Source organism: Vigna angularis, chromosome 11, assembly GCF_016808095.1.
Source record: "Vigna angularis cultivar LongXiaoDou No.4 chromosome 11, ASM1680809v1, whole genome shotgun sequence".
Classification (NCBI taxonomy): domain Eukaryota; kingdom Viridiplantae; phylum Streptophyta; class Magnoliopsida; order Fabales; family Fabaceae; genus Vigna; species Vigna angularis.
In genome coordinates, this window is record NC_068980.1 from 8,245,310 (window position 1) to 8,268,429 (window position 23,120).

General features: G+C 32.9%; 2 protein-coding genes and 1 long non-coding RNA gene across 3 annotated transcripts; 2 read left to right on the forward strand and 1 right to left on the reverse strand.

Annotated features, from left to right (window-relative positions):
• The first annotated feature begins 2,676 nt into the window (after positions 1-2,676).
• LOC108332314 (protein SYM1) lies at positions 2,677-9,334 on the forward strand. The gene is made up of 7 exons (XM_017567503.2): positions 2,677-3,133; positions 3,857-3,997; positions 4,084-4,197; positions 4,276-4,449; positions 8,186-8,301; positions 8,556-8,637; positions 8,926-9,334. Exons 1-7 carry the CDS (start codon positions 2,807-2,809, stop codon positions 8,929-8,931), a joined length of 960 nt encoding a protein of 319 aa, XP_017422992.1. The 5' UTR covers positions 2,677-2,806; the 3' UTR covers positions 8,932-9,334.
• Positions 9,335-10,012: 678 nt separating this feature from the next.
• Positions 10,013-11,415, forward strand: LOC128194783 (uncharacterized). The gene is made up of 2 exons (XR_008246147.1): positions 10,013-10,397; positions 11,252-11,415. It is a non-coding gene; the product is annotated as an uncharacterized LOC128194783 (long non-coding RNA).
• Positions 11,416-15,337: 3,922 nt separating this feature from the next.
• LOC108333636 (putative cell wall protein) lies at positions 15,338-16,107 on the reverse strand. The gene has a single exon (XM_017569108.2). It carries the CDS (start codon positions 15,990-15,992, stop codon positions 15,579-15,581), a length of 414 nt encoding a protein of 137 aa, XP_017424597.1. The 5' UTR covers positions 15,993-16,107; the 3' UTR covers positions 15,338-15,578.
• Between the last annotated feature and the right edge of the window lie 7,013 nt (positions 16,108-23,120).

The following is a 23,120-nucleotide window of genomic DNA, read 5'->3' on the forward strand; positions in this document are numbered from 1 at the left end:
TACTTCTTAGAGGCTAACATCACCGAATACTAAAAGCTTTTAACCGAAACCTAAGAGCTTAGACCGAACACTACAAGCTTAGGCCGAACACTATCGACTGAGGCTGAACACTTACTCTATCATAACTACTAGTATAATACTGAGCACTACCAAGAACGAGAACTAGTACGAGACCGAACACTACCAAGAACGAGCGCTAGTACGAGACCGAGCACTACCACTCACATACCGGCTAATACACTATTGAATGCTAACAATAGCATAACTGCTAGTACAAGACCGAGGGCTATCACTTAGCATAACGGCTAGTACACGACCGAGCGCTAACACTAGCATAACTGCTTGTACAAGACCGAGCGCTATCACTAGCATAACGGCTAGTACACGACCGATCAGTCATTAACTAAAACCCCACAAAAGCATAACTCAATTAAGACCGAACACAATACAAACTTAGTACTACTAAGAACGAACGCTAATACAAAACTGAGTACGGCTAGGAGACCGACCACCCACCTAATACCGAACACAAATTTCCTAATTTCACCATCACCCTTCCTCATAATTCACTCGGCCATTGAACCAAAATTCTGCAGAATCCCAAACCTCACGAACATAGCATATAACAGTCCACACCAAGATCACCGAACATCAAATAATTCAATTTCACACACATGCAAAATCATAAACAACATATTCATACATCAAAACCAAACAATTAAATTAACTAGCTTCCCAAACCTTAAAGCAACTTGACAACTTTAACTTCTCCACAGTTTGTTAAACCGCAAGCGATACTAAGACAGTCTACAGTCTTTGGATCGGTGAAAGGAAACCAACCACCGAACCAGAAACAGAAACAAAATCAGAATGAAAGGTTGATGAACACATGCAAGACCGCACAATGCTTGCATGTGACATGAAATACAGAATTTTTCAAAAAGACAAAGGAATTGAACTTACCAGTTCAAAACAACAACTTGATCGGTGCAAAGGAAAGCTCTTGACACCAGAAAGGCTCAACCACGGCTTGATTGATGATCAGATGAAGAAGTGAGAATTTCTAGAGAGAAGGAAGAGGAAAGGTAGAAGATTCTGTCTTAGAGAAATACAGAGTCTGAAAATAATGAGACCATCTTTGTTTAAATTTTTCTATTTATATGCTCATGCAACACTTTGTCTCTTTATTTTGAAACATCTGTCTCCCTCATAACACAAAATTTCTGGGCTCTCACATTTTACATAATTTTTTTATCATTAGATAACAATCATACTTTTTTTCTTCGATTTTAAAGTTTATATGGTATATTATTATGTTGATTATTTTTTTTTATCTTATTTCACTGTTACTATAATTATTCTTTCTTGAAAGTAAAAAGTTGACGTTCTTCATAAAATATTTCCCACCATAAATACAGTCCAATTTTAATAAACAAGCATTCTAATACATAATTTCTAATGAACTTCACGTTTTAAATGCAATTTTACTTTTCTTTGAATAAAAAACCTCATGTTTAAACAATGTTACTTTTATCCTTTTAAAAAAATATCAAAATTATATTTTTAGCACAACTTAATTATTTTAAGGTAAATAACCACTTTAGTTCAACGAGTGTTCACATATTTATTTTTTAATATATAAAAATAATACAATTTTAATATAAAATTTTAATTTTTTTAAATTTTATTTAAGTTTTTATAATCAAGCACGTGTTTAGTATTTAACAATTATATTCTTTATCAAATTATGAACTGATTAAGTTGGTTTATTAAGTTGATAAATTTCTTCAACTACCTATTTTCAAATTTTATCTGTAAAGAAATTATGGCATGCGCCACAACACTATTTTTGAACATTCTAATTATTTGTAACAACTTTTTAATCCATAATTACTTTTAAAAAATTCAATAACAAATTATCATATAATTGAAAAAGTAGAGCTGTCAAAACGGGTAACTCGGCTCAACCCAACCTGACTCACCATGGGTTGGTTACTTAGTGAGCTAACCTAACTCGACTCATTTATTAGCGAGCTGAAAAAATTCGAACCCGGTCTGACCCACTACAGGTTGATAGGTTAAACATGTTGGCCCACTAGCTCATTTAATTGTAAGTTTTTTAAAAATAAAAAAAACTACAATTTTTTTAGTTCAAATATAAATAAATTTCAGTTAAAATGACGTTAAACTCCAAAGACAATTCAAAATAAATAAAAAAAGTATCATACAACCCAAGCGTAATCCAAGTACAAAAGACGAACAAATAAGTTTAGACCAACAAATAAGTTTTTAATATTGATAATTTTTGTATCACTTATCTCTTTATAATATTAGAGTCTTGGATAGATAAATCTATAATATTTTTTTCTTTTGAAACATATTCTTCTTTATCACCATCTAAAATATAATAAAAAAATGATAATTAATAATATTAAAATACAAAATAATAAATAATTAAATTAAATTAGGTGGATTGGTGAGACAACCCAATCTACCATAATTCAACCCAGTAAACTAGATTCTAAATAAGTCAGGCGAAAAACTAATATGTATAAAAAAATTATATTATTGTAAAAAAAAGTATTCAAATGTTGTAATATTAAAAGTTGTACTAAATATTCCTTAATTAATTAATTTATTACAAGAGTATAGTTTCAACCAATCAACAAGAAAGAGTTAAGTTGGCACATTGGAGAGATGAATACTTGAGTTCACATGGTGGTGGGTTGTTGTAGCAGAAAAGAGGTGATGACCCAAACACTTAAAAAATTCACACGACACAAACACAATCCTCGGACCCACTTCCATGGCTACTGTTCCTTCTCTTTGCACCGTCTTTCCCATACTCACACCAATCTTGTCGAAGTCCCATTTCGTTCCCCTCTCTTCCCGAACCCCAAAACGAAGTCGTATCATCAGCTGTGTAGCTGAGGACCGTGAAATAGTTCCGGTGTCTGAAGACAGAGGAGCCCGTTTCCATGAAGTTGAGGGGATTCAACCTTCCGAATCCATAACAGAGGCAGAGGTTGATCCTCGCCTCACAAGCAGTAGTACCGTTAATGCCTTCATCGTTTTGGGGTTTGGGACTTTTGCTGTCACCAAGTTGCTCACCATTGACCATGACTACTGGCATGTTAGTTTGAATATTAAATTTGCTTACTTTTTGTTGTTCTTATCATTATTGTTACCCAATTGTTGTTTTTCACATACCCATTGAGCTGAAAAATGATTCTGTCCTATCGATTCAAAATTATTAACATGGCAATGAATCTGTATAGCTGAAATATTGTTTCAAGTTATACAACCATGTTTTTGTTGGTTACTCAAGTTCATCGATAATATTAATAGTTCATAGAATTTAAAATTGGGTTTAACCCAACTCCAAAAACTTGTTCATGAGATAGAGGTTGCCTCTACTGATATATACTTTTAGTCATTCACTAGTTAATAGTATCCAACACCTTTCCCTATGATGAGGGCCGGACATCTCGCATCTGAAGTTTGTTTTTTTGGACATCTTCCACTGGTTTGAAAAATGTCTAGTAACATGTAGCCTGATAGGCTTAACAAGTATCAACAAACAACCATTACGATAAACTTTAGCACTATATTAGAATTTGTTGTAGAGGCTAATTCAACTCTAAAAGCTTGTCCAGGAGATTAGGGTTGCCTCCTACTACTTATGTATATTACTATTGTTTTGGTTGTATTGCCTATATTTGTAGTCAATATAGGATCTTTGGTAAAGAAACAAGAGGAACATATTTAATACTAGAGTGATTAGGAAAGAGAACTGAAGTGTATTTTATGTGGGACACAGAAGAAGTTAACATCGAATTTGTGTTTTATTATTCAGGGTTGGACCCTTTATGAGATTCTAAGGTATATACCTGAGCACAACTGGATTGCCTATGAGCAAGCTCTGAAAGCAAATCCGGTTTTAGCTAAAATGGCAATAAGTGGGATTGTCTACTCAATTGGAGACTGGATTGCTCAGGTTTGTTTTTGACTGTCAAAATGTGAAATGCTAATTTTGGGCATAGAATTTCAGACACTTCAGCTATTTCTAACTAAAATATACAGTGCTATGAAGGAAAGCCTCTTTTTGAGTTTGATCTGGCACGGTTACTCAGATCAGGTCTTGTTGGGTTTACTCTCCATGGATCTCTTTCTCATTATTATTATCAACTTTGTGAGGTGATTATTTGGACTTCTGATTTGGAACTATTCGGTGATATTCTATGAATGACTGAAATTGTTTGCATGATTTGACAGGCTCTTTTTCCTTTCCAAGAATGGTGGGTTGTCCCTGCTAAAGTTGCTTTCGACCAAACTGTGTGGTCTGCAGTTTGGAACAGCATCTACTTTGTGGTTTTGGGCTTATTGCGGTTTGAATCTTTGACTAACATATATGGTGAACTGAAGTCAACATTTTTCCCCTTGCTTACTGTGAGTAGCTGTTTGATTTGTTTCTTTATGCTGTTTTCAGATTTTAATTTTCAGTGTAAATTACCTGCCTCATTGTAAAGTTGTGGAGATGTGTCAAGCTAAAAATTGAGCTTACGTACTTGGACTATGTCATACTGTCAGGCTGAAGTTGGTAGAGCATTAAACTGATAGTGTTGGGTATATAGTAGGTAGTAGTAACAATTTGAGTGAACCTAGAATTCAAATTTTCAGCTATTTGGGTTCCATCCTATTCTCATTAAAAGTTGTGTATCTTTGTACCTTGTTCTTAAACTATGAATTATTTGAATTGTTCGGGGTAGCTTATCCTGAAATCTGCCTTATGCCATACTGTTTCAAGTGTCACAGCTTTGTGTTTTTCTTGTGCCTCGTACCTCCTCTTCATGAGCTTAGTAAGTAGTACCGTAACTATCTTGAAGCTGGTACTGAATAAAAAGGCTGTGAAATGTGCTCAGTCCTAAACCCCTAATTAATACTATATCCGTAGCAAAGCATAAGGCCCTAGGAAAGCATGTGGGTAAAATAAGAACAAATGATCCGATGCCTATGTTTGCATATAGAAAAGTGAATAAATAGAATCTAGAGAAGGTGGTGTACCAGCTATATGTATAATGAGGAAAACGAGAAAATTGAAGGAAAACGAGAAGGTGGTGTACCAGCTATATACAGATTGCCCATTTGATCCCATAGACACCTGTAAAGGAAAACGAGAAAATTGAAGGAAGAAAGTGGTCAAATAGGAATTCAATTAGTAAAAGCTAAACTAAGCACTAGCAATGCAAGGATGAAGAATAGTATAATGAATGAAATGTATATTCTTATCCCTGCGTGATTCTTTATAATAAAAGGTTTAAAGAATAATTCTGATGTATTATTTCAAAGAGTAGAGTACCATATATATACATTCAAGGATCCTATAATTTTTCATCTATTAAAGGAATGACAGATGCATAAATCTGCACAAATTATAATAATATCTAAATTATAACTAACACAATATTTGATTGCCTAATATCCTTTAATAGAATATTTGGCATATCTTAACACCCCCACTCAAGTTGGTGCATGGATATCACACATTCCTAACTTGAATAGAGACTCATTAAACAATCTTCTTGACACTCCTTTGGTGAGAACATCAGCTAACTGCAATTCTGATCTTACAAAAGGAAATGAAATTATTCCAGCTTCAAGCTTCTCTTTGATGAAATGTCTATCAATCTCCACATGTTTTGTTCTATCATGTTGCACAGGATTGTGAGCAATTGCTATAGCCGAAGTATTGTCACAGTACAAACTCATAGCTTCATTTTGTTTAAAGCCCAAATCTGATAGCACATTTTTAATCCAAGTTCACATACACCTAGTGTCATGCCTTTGAATTCTGCTTCAGTACTAGATCTTGCTACTACAGGTTGTTTTTTACTCCTCCAAGTTACAAGATTCCCTCGTACAAAAGTAAAGTATCTAGAGGTAGATCTTCTATCATCTTTTGAACCTGCCCAATCTGCATCAGTGTACCCTTCAACCTTTAATTTTTCATGATTTGAGAATAAAATTCCTTTTCCAGGAACGAACTTTAAATATCTCAAAATCCTTTTAACAGTATCCATATGAAGCTTCCGTGGGTCATGTATAAATTGACTAACAACATTCACTGCATAGGTGATATTTGGACGTGTATGGCACAAATAAATTAATTTTCCTACCAGCCTTTGGTATCTTCCTCTGTCTATGCTTGCTGAATTTGAGCATTGAAAGAGTTTATGATATTGTTCAATTGGTGTATCAGCTGGTTTACTCCCAAGCAGCCCAGTTTCCCATAGTAAATCAGTAGTATATTTTCTTTGGCATAGAAAAATACCATGTTTTGATCTAGCTACTTCAATACCAAAAAACTATTTGAGGTTTCCAAGTTGTTTCATCTTAAATTCAGATGCAAGGTATTGTTGTAAACTAGAAATCTCATCTTGGTAATTTCCTGTAACAATTATGCCATCTACATATATAATCAAAGCTGTAATTTTTCCATTTTCCTCTGTTAAAAAATAAGGTGTGATGAGAGTTACTTGCTCTATAGCCAAAAGCCTTCATAGACTTGGTAAACCTTCCAAACCATGCTCTTGGGGATTGTTTTAATCCATATAGAGCCTTCATAGCCTGGTGGAGAATCCATATAAATTTCTTCTGAAATTTCTCCGTGTAGAAAAGCATTTTTCACATCAAATTGTAGAAGAGGCCAATCTTGGTTTGCAGCTAGCGACAAAAGTATTCTCACAGTATTGAGCTTGGCTTCTTTTGCGAATGTCTCTTGGTAATCTACACCACAAGACTGAGTGTAACCTTTAGCCACAAGTCGTGCTTTATACCTCTCAATAGTTCCACCAGCTTTATGCTTAATTGTAAAGACCCATTTGCAGCCCACAGTTTTCTTCCCTCTTGGTAAGGACACAAGATCCCAAGTGTTGTTTTTTTCTAAAGCTGCCATCTCCTCAACCATTGCTTCGGTCCATCTAGGATCTGCCAAAGCTTCCTGTATATTACTAGGAATAGAAATTGAAGATAATTGAAATACAAATGATGCATATGACTGAGATAACCTATGAGATAACACATATTTACTAATGGGATATTTAACTTTGGCTTGGAGGTCTGGTTCATATTTAACTGGAGGTTGACCACGGTTAGAACGAGGTGGAAGAATATATTGAACAGTATTAGACTCAGTGTTTGATGTGCTGGTGGTCTCACGCAGACAAGAATCAATTCCATGATCAAAAGTGGGATGTCCCAACCGTCTATGCCACAACCAAATTTCTTTTTTGTTTTTATCTTGTATGTGATCATTCGTAAGACAAGCCAACCATCTTTTATGGTTTGATTGTGAGACATTTTCAAGATAATACAGTCCTTCACTCTCTCTACCACTAGCAATCTTCTCCTTGGAATGGATGTTCTGAAAAAGGCAATGGGTTAGGTAAAACAAGGCAACACAAGAATGTGATTTGGTTAATTTGCTAACGGAAATAAGATTACAGTTTAATGTAGGAACAAATAAAACATCAGGAATCGATAAGGAGGGTGAGAGAGATATAATACCTATACCTTCAATAGGAGATGAGACCCATTGGCATTAATAATAACAGTTTTAGAACAATTAGAGGAAAAATTAGTAAATATATGATGATTACAAGTCATATGATCAGTAGCACTCGAATCAATTATCCAATCACTACCCTTAGTAACAACAGAAAGATTAAGGGCAAAGTTAGATATACCTGACTTGGTCACAAATCCGGTAGCAATAGAAATATAACTCTTGGAAGCAGCGGAAGTTCCAGAATCATGTTTCTCCAATTGATTGTCATCGGAAGAAGTCATCAGAAATATTCAATGAAAAAAAGCATTGATTCCTATATTGTAGAGGATATCAGTGTTTGGCTCTTGATACCATAATAAAAAGTTTAAAGAATAATTCTGATGTATTATTTCAAATAGTAGAGTACCATATATATACATTCAAAGATCCTATAGTTCTTCATCTATTAAAGGAATGACAGGTGTATAAATCTGCACAAATTATAATAATATCTAAATTATAACTAACACAATATTTGATTGTCTAATATCCTTTAATAGAATATTTGGCATATCTTAACACTTTAATTAGAAAAAATTCTCCTCTTTGGATAGTTAACATCTCTGATATGCTTTCCAGGCAGGGTGGAAACTTTGGCCTTTTGCGCATCTGATTACTTATGGTCTGATTCCTGTGGAACAAAGGCTTCTTTGGGTGGACTGTGTGGAGCTCGTCTGGGTCACAATCCTTTCAACGTAGGTTTTCTAAGATTATTTGTCATATCTTTTATATTATTACACATGACTCCTTTTGCCATCAGCAGGATTTTAGTGTCCTTTGGATGCTTAAGTATCACATACCATGTGACTTTCCCATTTAAGCATCGAAGGTTGACAGTGACATTTTATACATGGATGCATACTGCGAAATAGCATCAGAAACATATTACATAAAGTCATTACATTGTCAACAGAATTCTCATCCATACACAATCTTGTTTTGTTTATAGCTATTCAAATGAGAAATCAGAAACCCGAATATCCGAGTCAGCATCAGAAGCAACATCATCCACTTCAAACCAAAATTCTAAGGTAAGTAGACCGTGTTCTTCCACTGGTCTGTTTTAAGGTTTCAGGGTAAGGCTCGTCGTGACCCTTCCACTAGGACATATATTTACATGTCTATGATTCTATTTTGCTGAGCAAGATATGGGAAATCGTTCTTTCAAATAGAGATAAGAAAACAAACCATATACTATGTACCTTGTCTTAGTCTAATGTTCTAATAAAAAAATCATTCATCAATGTTTTACTTCACATACTAAGCTAATACCCTTTTTCTCTGTTTCTATTGTCTTTTTTTTTGTTGTGTACTGCCAGGAATAAATGAATTGAAAAGTGAGGAAAACTATTTAGGCTTCATGGCAATTACAAAGTGAACCTCGAAATATTCGAAGAATGTATCAGTTGAAGGTCCAATTGAGCGACCTGAGGTTGTGATCTGCTCGCTGCCCATACAGGATATACACTTACACAGCTCGTGTTGATTGCTTCTAGCTATGATCAGAGTTTTTTAGGTTGCAGTTATCAGAATAAATGCATAGATGATTGTATATATAATAGGATAATGCATTCAGAACAAAAGCTATGTTCCTTTCTTTGAAGTGTATCATACATCCATACTTACGCATAAAACAAATTCGTCTCATGTACTGTGTTGGAAACATTGTCTTTGGAATTTCATTTGCTCCTGTATTTTATAAGAAAAAACGGATATAATATCTTGGGAGTATTAAATGCATTCTATATTTATCATTTAAAAGAAGACTAATGTAGGGTTTAGATTAGAAAAGTGTTCTTTACCAGTATCATGAAATGTAAGTGTGGCAATCCTATTGATCATACAAATATTGATTTAGTATTTGTGTTTCACAAGTAGTTCATCTGTCTCCCCTTAATAAAGATTACGGCTTTCGACAAAAAAATAAATAAATAATTATTGTGAGAATATTATAGGATGATGAAATTTTTTTACCTAACTAAATACTACTTCTATTTCCTAAGAAAATAAAAATACAAATATTTTTTCTACTCATCTAAATAAAAAAATGTTTTAAACGCACTTTTATTTGTTATACTTCTACATAAATATAATTTTAATCTTTAAAATTTTATTTGCAAATTTGGCTATTCAAAATTTTAAAATCAAGGAATTTTAATCTACGGTTTATATATCTTTTAATTCCTCACACGAGTTAGCATGGTATTAATTACTTCTTAAATTACACGAACATCCTAAGATCGTGAAATTTTGAAAAAAATAACTCTATGATTAAAATTTTACAAAACCTAAAATTACTCATTTGAAAAATTATAGGGATTTTAAGTTTAAAGAAAAAAAATATTATTAAAAATATATCATTTTCATTTTATTGTTCTTCACCTGTGTTTTCTTTTTTTTCTTTTTCTTTCCATTTTCTCAATCTTAATTTTATTCATAATCCAGACGAAAACATAAACCGAAAACATAGGACGATTGAGGCGTGTTGGGTAATTTTCTTTTATTGGTGGCACCCTTAGGCGTAGCTTTTGGGTCATTCAGTAGTAGCCGCGGCTCGCATAGGTGAGAATCATAATTCACCACTCTCTGTTCTGCAATGGCCAAGATCGAAGAACTGAACGAGTCCGTGGCTAAATCAAGAACCAAGAGGAATCACGTCTCAACCAGATTCTTCGTCTTTGTTGATTACCTTTTCATTTTGATCTTCCTTGGATTCCTCTGCTTCATCATTTTCAAGATTCTCGGCATTTGATTCGATTCGATTCCCAATCCCCCGTGCTTTCTGAGCTAGGTACGTACCGTTTCATGCACACCCACTTCGTTTATTCTCCAATCCCGCTCATAAAGATTTGATTTTTATTTCCATGCGCTCTTTGCTAATGAGATGCTTCTTCAACCCAATTATCTTTTTTATTTATTTTTTCATTTATTAAACAAGTATTGAAGAGATGGGGAAGAGTGTTTTAGAAGTACAAGTATTGAATGTCCTTGTTTTGTGTGGAAAGATGAAGCTATTGCCTATTAAAAGTAAAAGTCGAAGATTTTGGGCAAACTCATAAATTTTCTCTTAAAGTTTTCTTTCTATATATACTTTTAGTTTTCTTGCCAATTTCTTCTAAAGCTAATTAAAGTGACATTCTCTTAGTTTCTTGAGATTGCATACGATATTTTACCATTTACACTGATTTTCCAACTGGGATTCTTGTGTTACAAATTCAGTCTTAAGAAATAAAAATAGATGTCGATGTAATTTGTTATTTTTTTTTTCTAACATTGTTACTCAATTTTGGTGTAAGAGTTTGTATCTAGGTGTGCATACCATGCTAGTACTTGTACTTTATGCTTCCAACACAAACTCGCGTTTGAAAAATGATTTGTCGAGCTTCCAAGTTTATCAGAAGGGATAGAGATAAAAGAAGAATAATTATAATAAGTGATATGGTATGATATAAATATATAAAGTTAAAGAGAATAGGAATGTTGATAACTGTTTAGATTTTAGACTAAGAGTTTTCCCGAGTCATTCCTTATCACGTTATCTTGAACATAAATAACGACTTGGATTATTTTCTCCTCTCTGTCATATTTAACACTTCTCACTCTTTTACTACTGTACTCTATCTTCACCTGCACTTCTTTTGGCAGGATATTCGTGTGACATAGTTATGATTCCATTACAGACCTAGGTACAAGCTTGAAGGCAGGGTCAACTAGCAAGTACAATTTTTTTCTCAGATCTTATGTTGTAAAACTTGAATTTTCTCAGATCCAGTTTTCCTCTAAAAACTTTACACTGTTCATTTTCCCTAGCTATTGTCTTCCATTTGTTTCTTGTTTATTACATTTATCTTTTCATATATGATTTCCACTTTCACTTCCTTTTTCCTTGAATGTGGTAAGAAGGATGACAACTAAGATCAATATCAAAGTACACTGCATTAAAAGCTGATAGTGATGGCAGAGTAATTTCCCTTTTCTTTGCCAACTATTTATTACATTTTCTGAGGGGGACCTGGGGATATAGACTACGTGACTATGTGTTATTATTATCCACTTTCTGTTTGTGGTTGGTGGATTTGGATGAGGTAGAGCAGCAGAGTGAAGACCCCAAACTGCCATTTTGCATGCGACACACTTACCAGTGATTTGGTGTGGACGCTTGCAAATTGATGATACACCAACTTTGCATTTATGTGAGGCATTTTTATCCTTGTTGTTATGTCCTAATTATAAAATCGAGATGTTTTAAAAACATAAAACATATATTTGCTGGGGGGGGGGGGGGGGGGGAAATGATGAATCTTGCCATTTTCAAGCGATTAACAGAAGAGGATTTTTCTTTGGTCTGAGTTTCATGCATTGGGAGATCAAACATGACCTTGTTGCATTTAGAAAAATTTAACATGATATAGGTGGTTAGAAAGATTCATGTTAGGCATATGGACTAGTTTTATCTTGTCCGTACAGAGCTTAACACAATTGATTTCTTTGTTTGAGGTTTGGGATTAGCTATGATTACATTTAAATGAGATGAAGTTAATGAAAATGGACACAGGATATAAAACAATCGAGAGTTATGTGTAATTTGTGAAGCATCTACCATGTTCAAAGAGAAGTTTTATTGTATTCTTTTTTGAAGTAATGAATGTTGGACTTTTAACGGAAAAGAGAAAAAGTTGAAACTGGCAAAATAAAATGCACATGCTAAGATGAATGTGTGATGATACAAGAAATTATACGATACAGCATAATTTGTATTCAATGAGATATTGATGTTGAGATGATGATAACAAAGATTAGAAAATAAGTAAAAGTAGTTTAGATATATGCAAAGAAAGCTGCTAAAAGTATTTTTTGAGAAGAGTAGATTGTATGATTTTTATCCCTGTAAAAGTAAGTGGGATCATGAAAATATCAGAGGAAGTTGTAAAGAGAATAACTAGTTTTGGTCTCTAATTAAACATTATGATATCATAGAATTTGTGTAGTTAGTATAACTAATAAAAACACTATGAAGGGAACTCAGAATTATTATCATGATATTTTTAACTGTTGCAACTTTTAAGGTATTACTGTTTTTTTTTTCTAAACGCGACTCAATTTGTCTCTTGTTCATTGAATCCATAATAATTATGCTGTTTATGGCCTTATTCTTGCATTGACTTGTGACAAAGCTGTAACAGTAATATCTTGATTTAGAGAGCGTATATGTTTGAAGTATGTTTAACATTTCTGTGATTGAGAAGATAATGTATTTTTCCACATTTGTAGAGCATATAATGTATCTTAATCCATAGTGTATTTTTCCACATTTGAAGCTTTACTTCCAAGCAAAACTAATCCATAGGAGAAGAATATTTTCCATGCTATTACCATGTTTTAATTCCTTGAAAAGAAGGTAGGTAAATTCATTGAAGTTACAGTAGCCTCGTCTTTGGATGAAATATTTTGCATTTCTATAAATTTTAAAAATTTCATAATAGAATATGTTGTTTGGATATATAATTTTAAGAAAATAAAGTTTAGAATTTTTGTGAATAATTTGATTACTTAAATTAAAGCATTTCAGACATCGTTGAAAAGGTAAAAATTTGAAAATTAGCATACTTTCTTTTAAATGTATGTTTTTTTTAATATTCTTTTAATATCCACATCAGAAGATACTATTGACTCAACTTCAACAGAGATGTTGAAATCCAAGGATGATCGTTTTGACATCAAGTTTTTTTTTATTATTTATTTAGTTATTTGATCCTTGTTTTTTATCTTTCTCAAATGGGTCATTTAATTTTTTAATCTTGATTTTGATTTTTGAAAAATGGATCTGATTCTGACGTTAAAATTAATATTGAGTGACGTGACATGCGTGTGTTATTTTTTTATTACGTGGTGCTTTAATATTTTGTCATATAAATTTTTCTTATATAATTGTTAAAGTAAAATATGTGAATATTAAGGGTGTTTTATGTTTTTTCAGTGTACAAAGAAAAGGTCGTTTGGAGGCGTGTGACTGTTAGGGGTGTTCGTTTTTCTTACAACACTTTCTTCACCCTAAATTATGTTTATCTTCTTTCTCATCATATTATTCACAACACTATATCATAAATACTTTTTCTTCTATTAATCCTCCATTTTTATCTTCCAATAATCATTCCTTCAAGAACCAACCTTCATCCCTCACAACCTTCACACTCCATTTTTCCATCCAATCTCTAACCTAATCATTTTCATTCGCTGCATACAATAACCACAACTAGCGGTAGGCAAAATAACTGCATTGAAATGTTAAAAACGGGTGTGAATCTCAAAGCAGTTTGTTTAAACTTAACTAAACTGAAAATAAATTAAGATAAATTGAACTAAATTATTTTTTTTATCAAACTATATTGCATTAAAATACATTAAAGTTTTGGTCATGACCGACTTGACCAAATTCGACCAAATTTTAATCGTGATTGACTCAGTTACATTTGGCTAAATTTTGGTCAGGATCGACTAGATTAAATTTAAGTTAAGAATGACTCGACTGAATCCCATCAAATTTTAGTTTGGGTCAACTAGGCTGAATTCGACAAATTTTGATCAGGATTGACTTAGTTAAATTCAATCAAATTTCAGTCATAGTCGACTTAACCAAATATAGATTGGGGTTGACCAATTCAACCAAATTTTGGTTGTGGCAACTCAATTGAATTTGGTCAAATTTCGATTGGGGTTGATTGGGGTTGAAAAGTATCCATTGTGTTCTTTCTTTGCTCCTATGTTACTTTACTTTTCTTCTATACGCCCAACCAGGTCGAATTCAATCGAATTTTATTTGGGGTTAATTGGGTCAAATTCGATCGAATTTAAGTTGGAGTTGACTCGATCAAATTCAACTGCAATTTTGTTAAAGGATGACTCAGTCGAATTTGACAATTTCGATCTTGGTTGACTTTATTAAATTCAACCAAATTTTGGTTGTGACTGAATTCGGTCACCCTACTCGTTTTGTCTCGACCTTCAACTCAGTTGACCCATCTAAATTATAATAACTAATTTAGATATCAATTTATAAATTAAAAATTATTAATATCTAAAAATAATCTAAATTATTAAAAAATGATAATTACTTTGTTAACTATGTCTAAATCAATTTTAATATTAATTATAAAGATTTTAGCAATCAAGGAACTTATATTTAAATTAATCTGTTAAAATTAGAGACATCAATTATATTTAATCATATTTTTTATCTTTAATTAATTTTTATTACATCAATTATATCTAGATAAATAAAATTTAATTTTAAAATATTTAATAAAACTTATTGTCACATTAAAATATTAAATCTTATTTCCATTAGATAAATTAATTATTTTATAATTCATAGTTTTTATTATGAATATTATTTACCAAGATTTTAAATACCAAAAATAAACTTATCTCTAATTAAAAAATTTGTTTATATATATGTATAATATATGAGGATTATATTATTTTGACACTAAAAAATTGTTATTATTTTATTATTAATCCCTCTTTTATTTATAAAAACAACAATTCACTTTATTTTAATCATGAAAGTAGGTTGTCAAAAATCTCTCTTTCAATGTCAAAGAATATTTTCCATGATCCATCGTTAACATTTTCTGATTTTCTTAACAATTTTATATTTCTCGTTGATGGGACTCCTTATCATTCTGTTTTAAAATATCATTATTTCTTATATATAAGGAGGCACTATAGCAATTGAAGTAGATGAGTCATGACTAATGATTAAAGGCCAACAAATCGAACCAGCAAATATTACACACTCATTTGAAGTAGCAGAAAGACTCTGCATATCACTCATAGTAGCTACACACAAAACTTATTACCAACACAAAAAACAGTAGACTAGCTAGTACTTCAATTTTGCAAAAGCATAACATAACAACATGCATGGATAGAGCATGGTAGGTAGCTCACCATCAGTACACTGAGACTCTACTCACGGATTTACTGGAACTGGAACTCCAGCACCCTTTCTAGGGCTTGGAACCTCAAAACCAGGGTTTGGGACAAAGGTGTCATCGCCACCTGGAACATATCCACCACCTGAAACTGGTGGTACCTGTAATCCATTCCCGCCACCTGAAACTGGTGCTGGCTCTACTTCACCTCCACCACCACCACCACCAATGTTTGGATTCTGAGGTGTAAACCCAAAGAAAGGAGGAAACCCTAATCTCCCAAAGCCAGGAATATAACCATCAGAAGGGAACAAAAACTGAGGTTCTTTCTTGTCCCCTTTGTATGAGTTCTTTAGTTTAGTGTGGCGTCTTGCAACTGCTTGCCATGTAGTGGCAAGAAGGATGGTGGTGATGAGAACAAATGCAAAGAGAGAGGAAAGCTTGGAAGCCATTTTGTGATGAGATTTAGGTTGAGATGTGTTTGTGTGCTGACGTTGAAACCTGTGGCTGCGTTTTATAGTCACAGTTTGTACTGAGTTTGGTGAGTAATATGACGGTGAGTTAAGTGTTTGTTTCTTGGGCAAAGTGACACTGGGAACATATTCAATCATTTAGATTTTTTCTATCTCGGAAATGATATTAACTCCATTTACAGTGTGATTATCATCGATCCAATAAATTTTCAAATATTATGAGAATTGAACACAAATTTTCAGTCTTTTTTAGCGTATATGTATGTGACCACTGTGTGTGAACATAGTATTGTATCTGTGGTAGTTGGTTGAGGAGAGTTGATTTTTTAGAATGGTTAAGGTGGTAATAGACACAGTTTAATATAGTTACTATATCTCGTTCGGTAAGTCCGGACACTTAATCATCAAACTAAACGGTTTAACTCTAAAATTGATAATATTTTTATCCGATATTTTTGGACCGATTTTTCTTTTTGGATTCGAACACTTTAGATCAAGCTCTTTTATAGATTGACCATATTTGATCTATAATGACCGACCTATTAGACATATTAGTTATAACTAGATTATCTTTAGTTAACCGTTAAAACTGAATGATATTGTCAATTGGTTATAGAAATTCATTAACAAAAATAGTTATCACAAATAGATTAATATATAATTGAACTATGATTAAACCGACAAAAGAAATAAAAATTCATAATAACAACTATTATAAATAAAGATTTAAAGTAAGATTTTCATATATATATATATATATATATATATATATATATATATATATATATATATATATATATATATATATATATATATATATATATATATATATATATATATATATATATATATATATACGCACATAATATATGTATTACAACACTAATTGTTAATCAATCTGTTATTTACTTTAACATTAAAGTATCTTTCTTAAAACTAAAAAACGACCGAGCATCCACTGAATTACATCTAAAAGACCAACCAACATCCACTGAACTACATATCTAAGTAGTTTGGATGAACATAAAACTCAAAACCATACAATTTGAACTTTAGACGACACTCAGAAAGTTGATAGTACTCGACATTGGATACCGGCAAAAAAACTCAATCCCTATCATTCCGAAACAGTTACCAATTTTGCGGTCATTGAATGAAGGTGAGTGTTATCGAGTACATGTGAATAACACTTGCCATTGCTTCTCCTTTTCTTGTTTATGTGGTCTCGTTTTTCAGACTAGTCAATTTCTGAGTTAAAGACAGTGTACAGATGCAATAAATTTTAATTCCTCTTACAGTATATTTTCACCAGTTATTTCATACAACTATGAAATAAATTAGATCATATATAACTTACTTTGTTAATCGTTTCACTTATAATTAAATTTTATTTTAACTTCTCGCATGAACTGATTTTAATTCTCTCAAGAACTCGTCCAAATAAATTGTAAACTCATTATATTTAATTTTACATAAATTAGTTTAAATTTATAAAATATTTTTCTAAAAACATTATTAATAAATTTGTTATTTGGTCAACACTAGGAAATGCAACTGGTTGTTGAAGACGCTGAGTTGACTATATTCATATACAATTTTTAAAGTAACTACTTTTCTTGATGGTTGTAAATATGAAATTTGATATACATCTACTATATAGTATGGTGTCCTCGTTTTTTTTAAATAAGATATCAAATAATTTAAAACAAAGAAGATATTAGTAAGAATTTAATGTAAAAAAAATGCATATTTTTTTCTGCAATATCAAATACATAACTTAATAAATTAATCCAAAAGAATCAGTAAAATGTATTAACATGGAGAAGATAATTATCAATGAGCATGAGATCTTATTTATTTTGAGAATGTTTGAAATTATGATAGAAGAACGACGAATGCAAAGAAAAAAAAAATGCGTAATTTAATTTAATTAAATTTTAATTTCCACATTTTATTATTTTTAATCTGAATTTAACATTTATTGTTTATTACCATTTCATGTAGATACATTAACCCATACTAGTTCGCCTTGGTTCAATATGGAATTAGATTAGACCAATGATCAAGTAATTTTCATATTAATGAGTAAAAAATTACATATAATAATGAGAAAAGAGTAAACAATTACATATAATTGAAATTTCATGATAGATACAGCATATGTAGTCAAAGAAAAGAGGAAACAATTACATATAATTGAAAATTTCATGTTAGATACAGCATATATACTTTTTCAAATGTTGAGGGAAAAAGTACATTAGAAATCTGATTTGAGTTGATCAAGCCGAGGTTTGTATTTTTTTTTTAAAATGAAATACCATTTGAATGAAAATCTAAAATGTCTAATCATATTTGCTAAATATCAAATTAGTTGAATAATTGAGAGCGAAATGAAAATTATATATGAAAAAATGATTATGCAAAAAACTTGTCGGGTGATTTCGGTTCACCGAATCGTTTCAAGTAATAAACCATGGTAAGAGTATGTATCGTTTTTTCAAGAGACTTGTAATACTAAAGAATTGTGCGATTAACAACTCATCTAGACTTAATAGAACAACATTCATTTCCAAGCATGTGTAAAGAGATAAATTCACAAATATACAATGGTTGGACTTTGGTCATTAAAGGCACTTAGATATGGACAATACTAGAAATGGTATAAAATGACATTGCTTAGGTTAGTTTTCACCTATTTCACTCTTGTGCTTACCCAATTTCATCTCCTCTCCATCAATTTACTAAAGTCAATCCACAAGAACACTCTAGCTCTAATCCCTTAGATGGAAGAACCTAGGTTATGCCTATTAAACTCCAATTCCTTGGAAAATCTAACAAGCAAACCCGCATTAAAGAGCTAGGATCTTAAGGCAACATGTGAATCATCTTCCATCCCTAGAATCAATGACCACAAAAACTCTTGTTTCAGTTCAAGGTTCCACTTACGTCCCCATAATCCATAAAACCCCAAATTCAAGTCATGAACATTCCTATTACATGCAAGCTTTAAGATTGGAAACAAGGATACTAGCAATTGATAGAAAAGGCATATATATAATCAAATCAATCATCCATTACACAAGAATTCATAGGCTACAATACTCCGATGAATCTTGTTCTCCACTTCCATGGAGAACCCTAAAGCTTACAAACATGGATGATGGAAGAAGAAGGAGACCCAAAGGAAGAGAAGAAGATGTTCCCACAAGCTCCTCGCGGCCTCCATGAGCTCCAATAGTGAAATCGCGCCTCCAAAAAACCAAAGACCCGAAGCTCTTCGCGTTTCTGAGTTAAATAGAGCAAATCTGCCATGTCAGCAAAAATGGCGCTCAAGCGCCCCTAAAGAGTGGGGCCCGGGCGCGCGTCAGTCAAACTCAGCAGCTGGTGCACTGGAGCTCAAGCGCCCATGAAAAAAGGGCGCCCGAGCCTGACTCTGTCGCACTGCTTCTTTTTCTGGTTTTTTCTGCAGATTTGCTTGCTTTTGTGGTTGATTCGGTTCTCTACATTGTTGGAGATTCTTCCAAGCATAGTTTTAGCTACAAAATAATGGGATTAGTGATTAAGTTACATTAATGTAGCCTAAAACACATTTATTTAGAAAACAAGACAAAAGAAGATGATTAAGCAAGTTACAAGTTAAAAAGGAGTTGATTTTGCTACAAAAATGATGCTTAGATAATGGTAAGAATTAGCATTATCAAACTCCCCCAAACTTACAACTTTGCTTGTCCTCGAGCAAAAGTACTTCACCTAGCAAACAATTCAATCACAATTGTCTAGCAATCCAAGAAATAATTTAAATCAAATAAACAAAATCAATCATGCTTGCTCAACTTAGAAATTACATTCAAGAGATAATATGGCCTTAGCAAGCTAAACTTCAACCATGGTGCTCACAAATTAAAAGTCACAAGATAGATGCAAATGATAGATCAACAAACATGGCAAGTTGTTTTCATTGAGTGCATGGAACCATTCCTCACCAAGGAAAGTGTTTCACTCAAGCACAATGGTGTATAAGGATGTATGTCTTACTCTCAACTATCACAGTGTTACACAAATCAACTTTGCCTTTCGTTTCAACAATATTAAACACATTCACAAGCAAGTTATCATCACAAGGATATTTTGAGGGCTTGTAATGTGACTGGGCTAAGAAGAAAAATTGATTTTTCTGGACAACAAAGTACCTTGAGATAAGAGACCAAACAATTTAATTCATGATGTAGCATAGTCTCTCTTTTGCTCCAAAATTGAATAAACCACTTCTCAACTTATTTCCCAACTCTATTTCATTGAATTCATTTTTTGTTTTTCTTCTTCTCCTTTCTTCTTTTTCTTTCTTTTTAACTCAACTTATTGTTTTCTCAATGCTCTCTTTTGATAATAAGAACTCCTCCAAACTTAAACCATTCTCCTCATCCTAACATATATGTTCATCTCAACTCAAGGTAAGGAGGTTAAGGATTTGCAATAAGCTTAAGGTTTCAGAAATGAGAAAGTTTTCTTTCTAAGGTTCAAAGGTTTAACATTGGCTTTTAGGCTCAAAAATGTAGAAGAGGTTGAAAAACAATATGGTCTTGATCATTTGTAACAAGCAAGCAAATAGTTCAAATAGAGAAATTTAGGCAAAATCAACTGTGATTCCAAAGTAATAGCATTCAGCAATAAACTCTGAGGCACAACATCTCACAAGTTTACTCAGGGTTCCAAAATTTGATAAACATCATGCCAAGAATATTGATCACAATTAAAACCAAGCATCTATCTAAACAGATACAAGCAACCACAATCTATGTTCAACAAGTTCAACCACATAATCTCAATCAGATTTTCAAAATAATTCTCATGGATAAAGAAAAAGCACAAGAGATTTGCATTCAATTTAAGCATAACATATGATTCACTCAAATCACCAAACCAATTGCACAAAAATTATCCACTAGGCAAGTAAAAAGGAAATCCAAATTTAAAAACTGAAAGCAAATAAAACTTGAAATTAAAACTGAAAAACCGATCAAGTTGGACACTTTGCAGCTTCACAACTATATAACACTAGCTTCACTTTCATCTGAAATATCTTCTTCGTCCCAATAGTTTATGCTCTGCAACTGCTCCACCTCCCTCCATCAGTAGGGGCCTGGCCCCGGGGCCATGCTACACGAGCAGCAAAATCTTCAAGTCATATGGTTGCTTAGCTCACGCATGCCTCAAAGGTTCACCAATGGTGGTTTTGAACTCTTTAATTCCTAAGGAAAATATTATCCTGTAATAAGAAAACTCAAAGTAAAATTAGTATCTCATAGTCAACAATTGAAGAGAAAGGTCCACAAACATACTAAAAGAAATGTGCAAAAGAAAGCAAAGAAGCAAAATAATCAAAACCAAAACAAACAAAGACAAAAGTACATGAACATAGAGGGAAGTCTTAGAATTAAGCTTCCCAAAGGTACAACAACACAAAAAGGTTTAAAAACACATCAAAAGAAGTGTGTGAAAGAGTACAAAGCAAGGGAAAGTTCAGAATAAAAAACAAAAATTAGGTGCAGAACTAGTTTTTGGGGCTTGGGCCCCCCTGTGCAATGGGAGCTTGAGCGCCACTCGACCAGGAGAGCCAATGTGTTGCGCGCGCTTGGGCCCCCTCAGCAAAGGGGGCTCAAGCGCCATATCAGATTTCTGCATAATGTTGATTTTTTGCGAAATTGGCTACTCACTATGTGATTTTTGGTTCCAGACCTTCATTTAATGCACTCACACACCAAACAAGCTAAAACTAACATAATACACTTATACAAACCACAAAAACAACATTACAACTCAAAAATCACAAAAATGCAACAAAACACAAACATACAAAACATAAGTTACTAATGCACATGACACAAAAACCACACAACCACAATTACAAAGGGTAAGAAAATTGGGTTGCCTCCCAAAAGTGCTTGTTTAACGTCATTAGCTTGATGAATTACTCAATGAAGTACAAATGTTGTTGTTGGTGTGCTCCTTTCACTAACTCCTCTTGAATCACTTTATAGCCACTAAATCAACTCTCATATCTTAAAATTCTTCATCTTAGCACTTCCACTACCTTGACATCTTTAAATACTTAATCCTCTTGATCAACTTTGGCTTGCTAGGCTTGAGTTCTTTGTCTCTCATCAAAGGGTGGTGGTGACTACTCTTTCTCTTTTGCTTCTCCCTTTCTTCTTAGCACTTGGAGTATCTTCAAGGAAGGGAGAATTTGGGGCAGCTTATAGTGCTGTAAGTTCACTGAATCGTTTCAAGTAATAAACCATGGTAAGATCAAGTATCGTTTTCCCAAGAGACTCGTAATACTAAAGAATTGTGCGATTAACAACTCATCCAGACTCAATAGTACAACATTCATTTACAAGCATCTCCAAAGAGATAAATTCACAAATATACAATGGTTGGACTTTGGTCATTAAAGGCACTTAGATATGGAGAAGACTAGAAATGGTATAAAATGACATTGCTAAGGTTAGTTTTCACCTATTTCACTCTTATGCTTACCCAATTTCATCTCCTCTCCATCAATTTACTAAAGTCAATCCACAAGAACACTCTAGCCTTAATCCCTTAGATGGAAAAGCCTAGGTTTTCCCTATTAAACTTCAATCCATTGGAAAATCTAACAAGCAAACCCGCATTAAAGAGCTAGGATCTTAAGACAACATGTGAATCATCTTCCATCCCTAAAATCAATGACCACAAGGACTCTTGTTTCAGTTCAAGGTTCCACCTTACGTCCCCATAATCCATGAAACTCCAAATTCAAGTCATGAACATTCCCATTACATGCAAGCTTTAAGATTGGAAACAAGAATACTAGCAATTGATAGAAAAGACATATATATAATCAAATCAATCATACATTACACAAGAATTCATAGGCTACAATAATCCCTAATAAGATGAATCTTGTTCTCCACTTCCATGGAGAACCCTAAAGCTTACAAACATGGTGGATGGAAGAAGAAGGAGACCCAAAGGAAGAGAAGGAGATGTTCCCACAAGCTCCTCACGATCTCGATGAGCTCCAGTAGTAAAATCGCGCCTCCAAAGAACCAAAGACTCGAAGCT

Bases quoted from the DNA above. Each gene is read 5' to 3' on its own strand.
- LOC108332314 (XM_017567503.2), top strand. From the start codon at position 2,807: ATGGCTACTGTTCCTTCTCTTTGCACCGTCTTTCCCATACTCACACCA. The intron at 3,134-3,856 runs GTTAGTTTGAAT...TTTATTATTCAG, and splicing joins TTGACCATGACTACTGGCAT to GGTTGGACCCTTTATGAGAT. The intron at 8,302-8,555 runs GTAGGTTTTCTA...TTTTGTTTATAG, and splicing joins TGGGTCACAATCCTTTCAAC to CTATTCAAATGAGAAATCAG.
- LOC108333636 (XM_017569108.2), bottom strand. From the start codon at position 15,992: ATGGCTTCCAAGCTTTCCTCTCTCTTTGCATTTGTTCTCATCACCACC.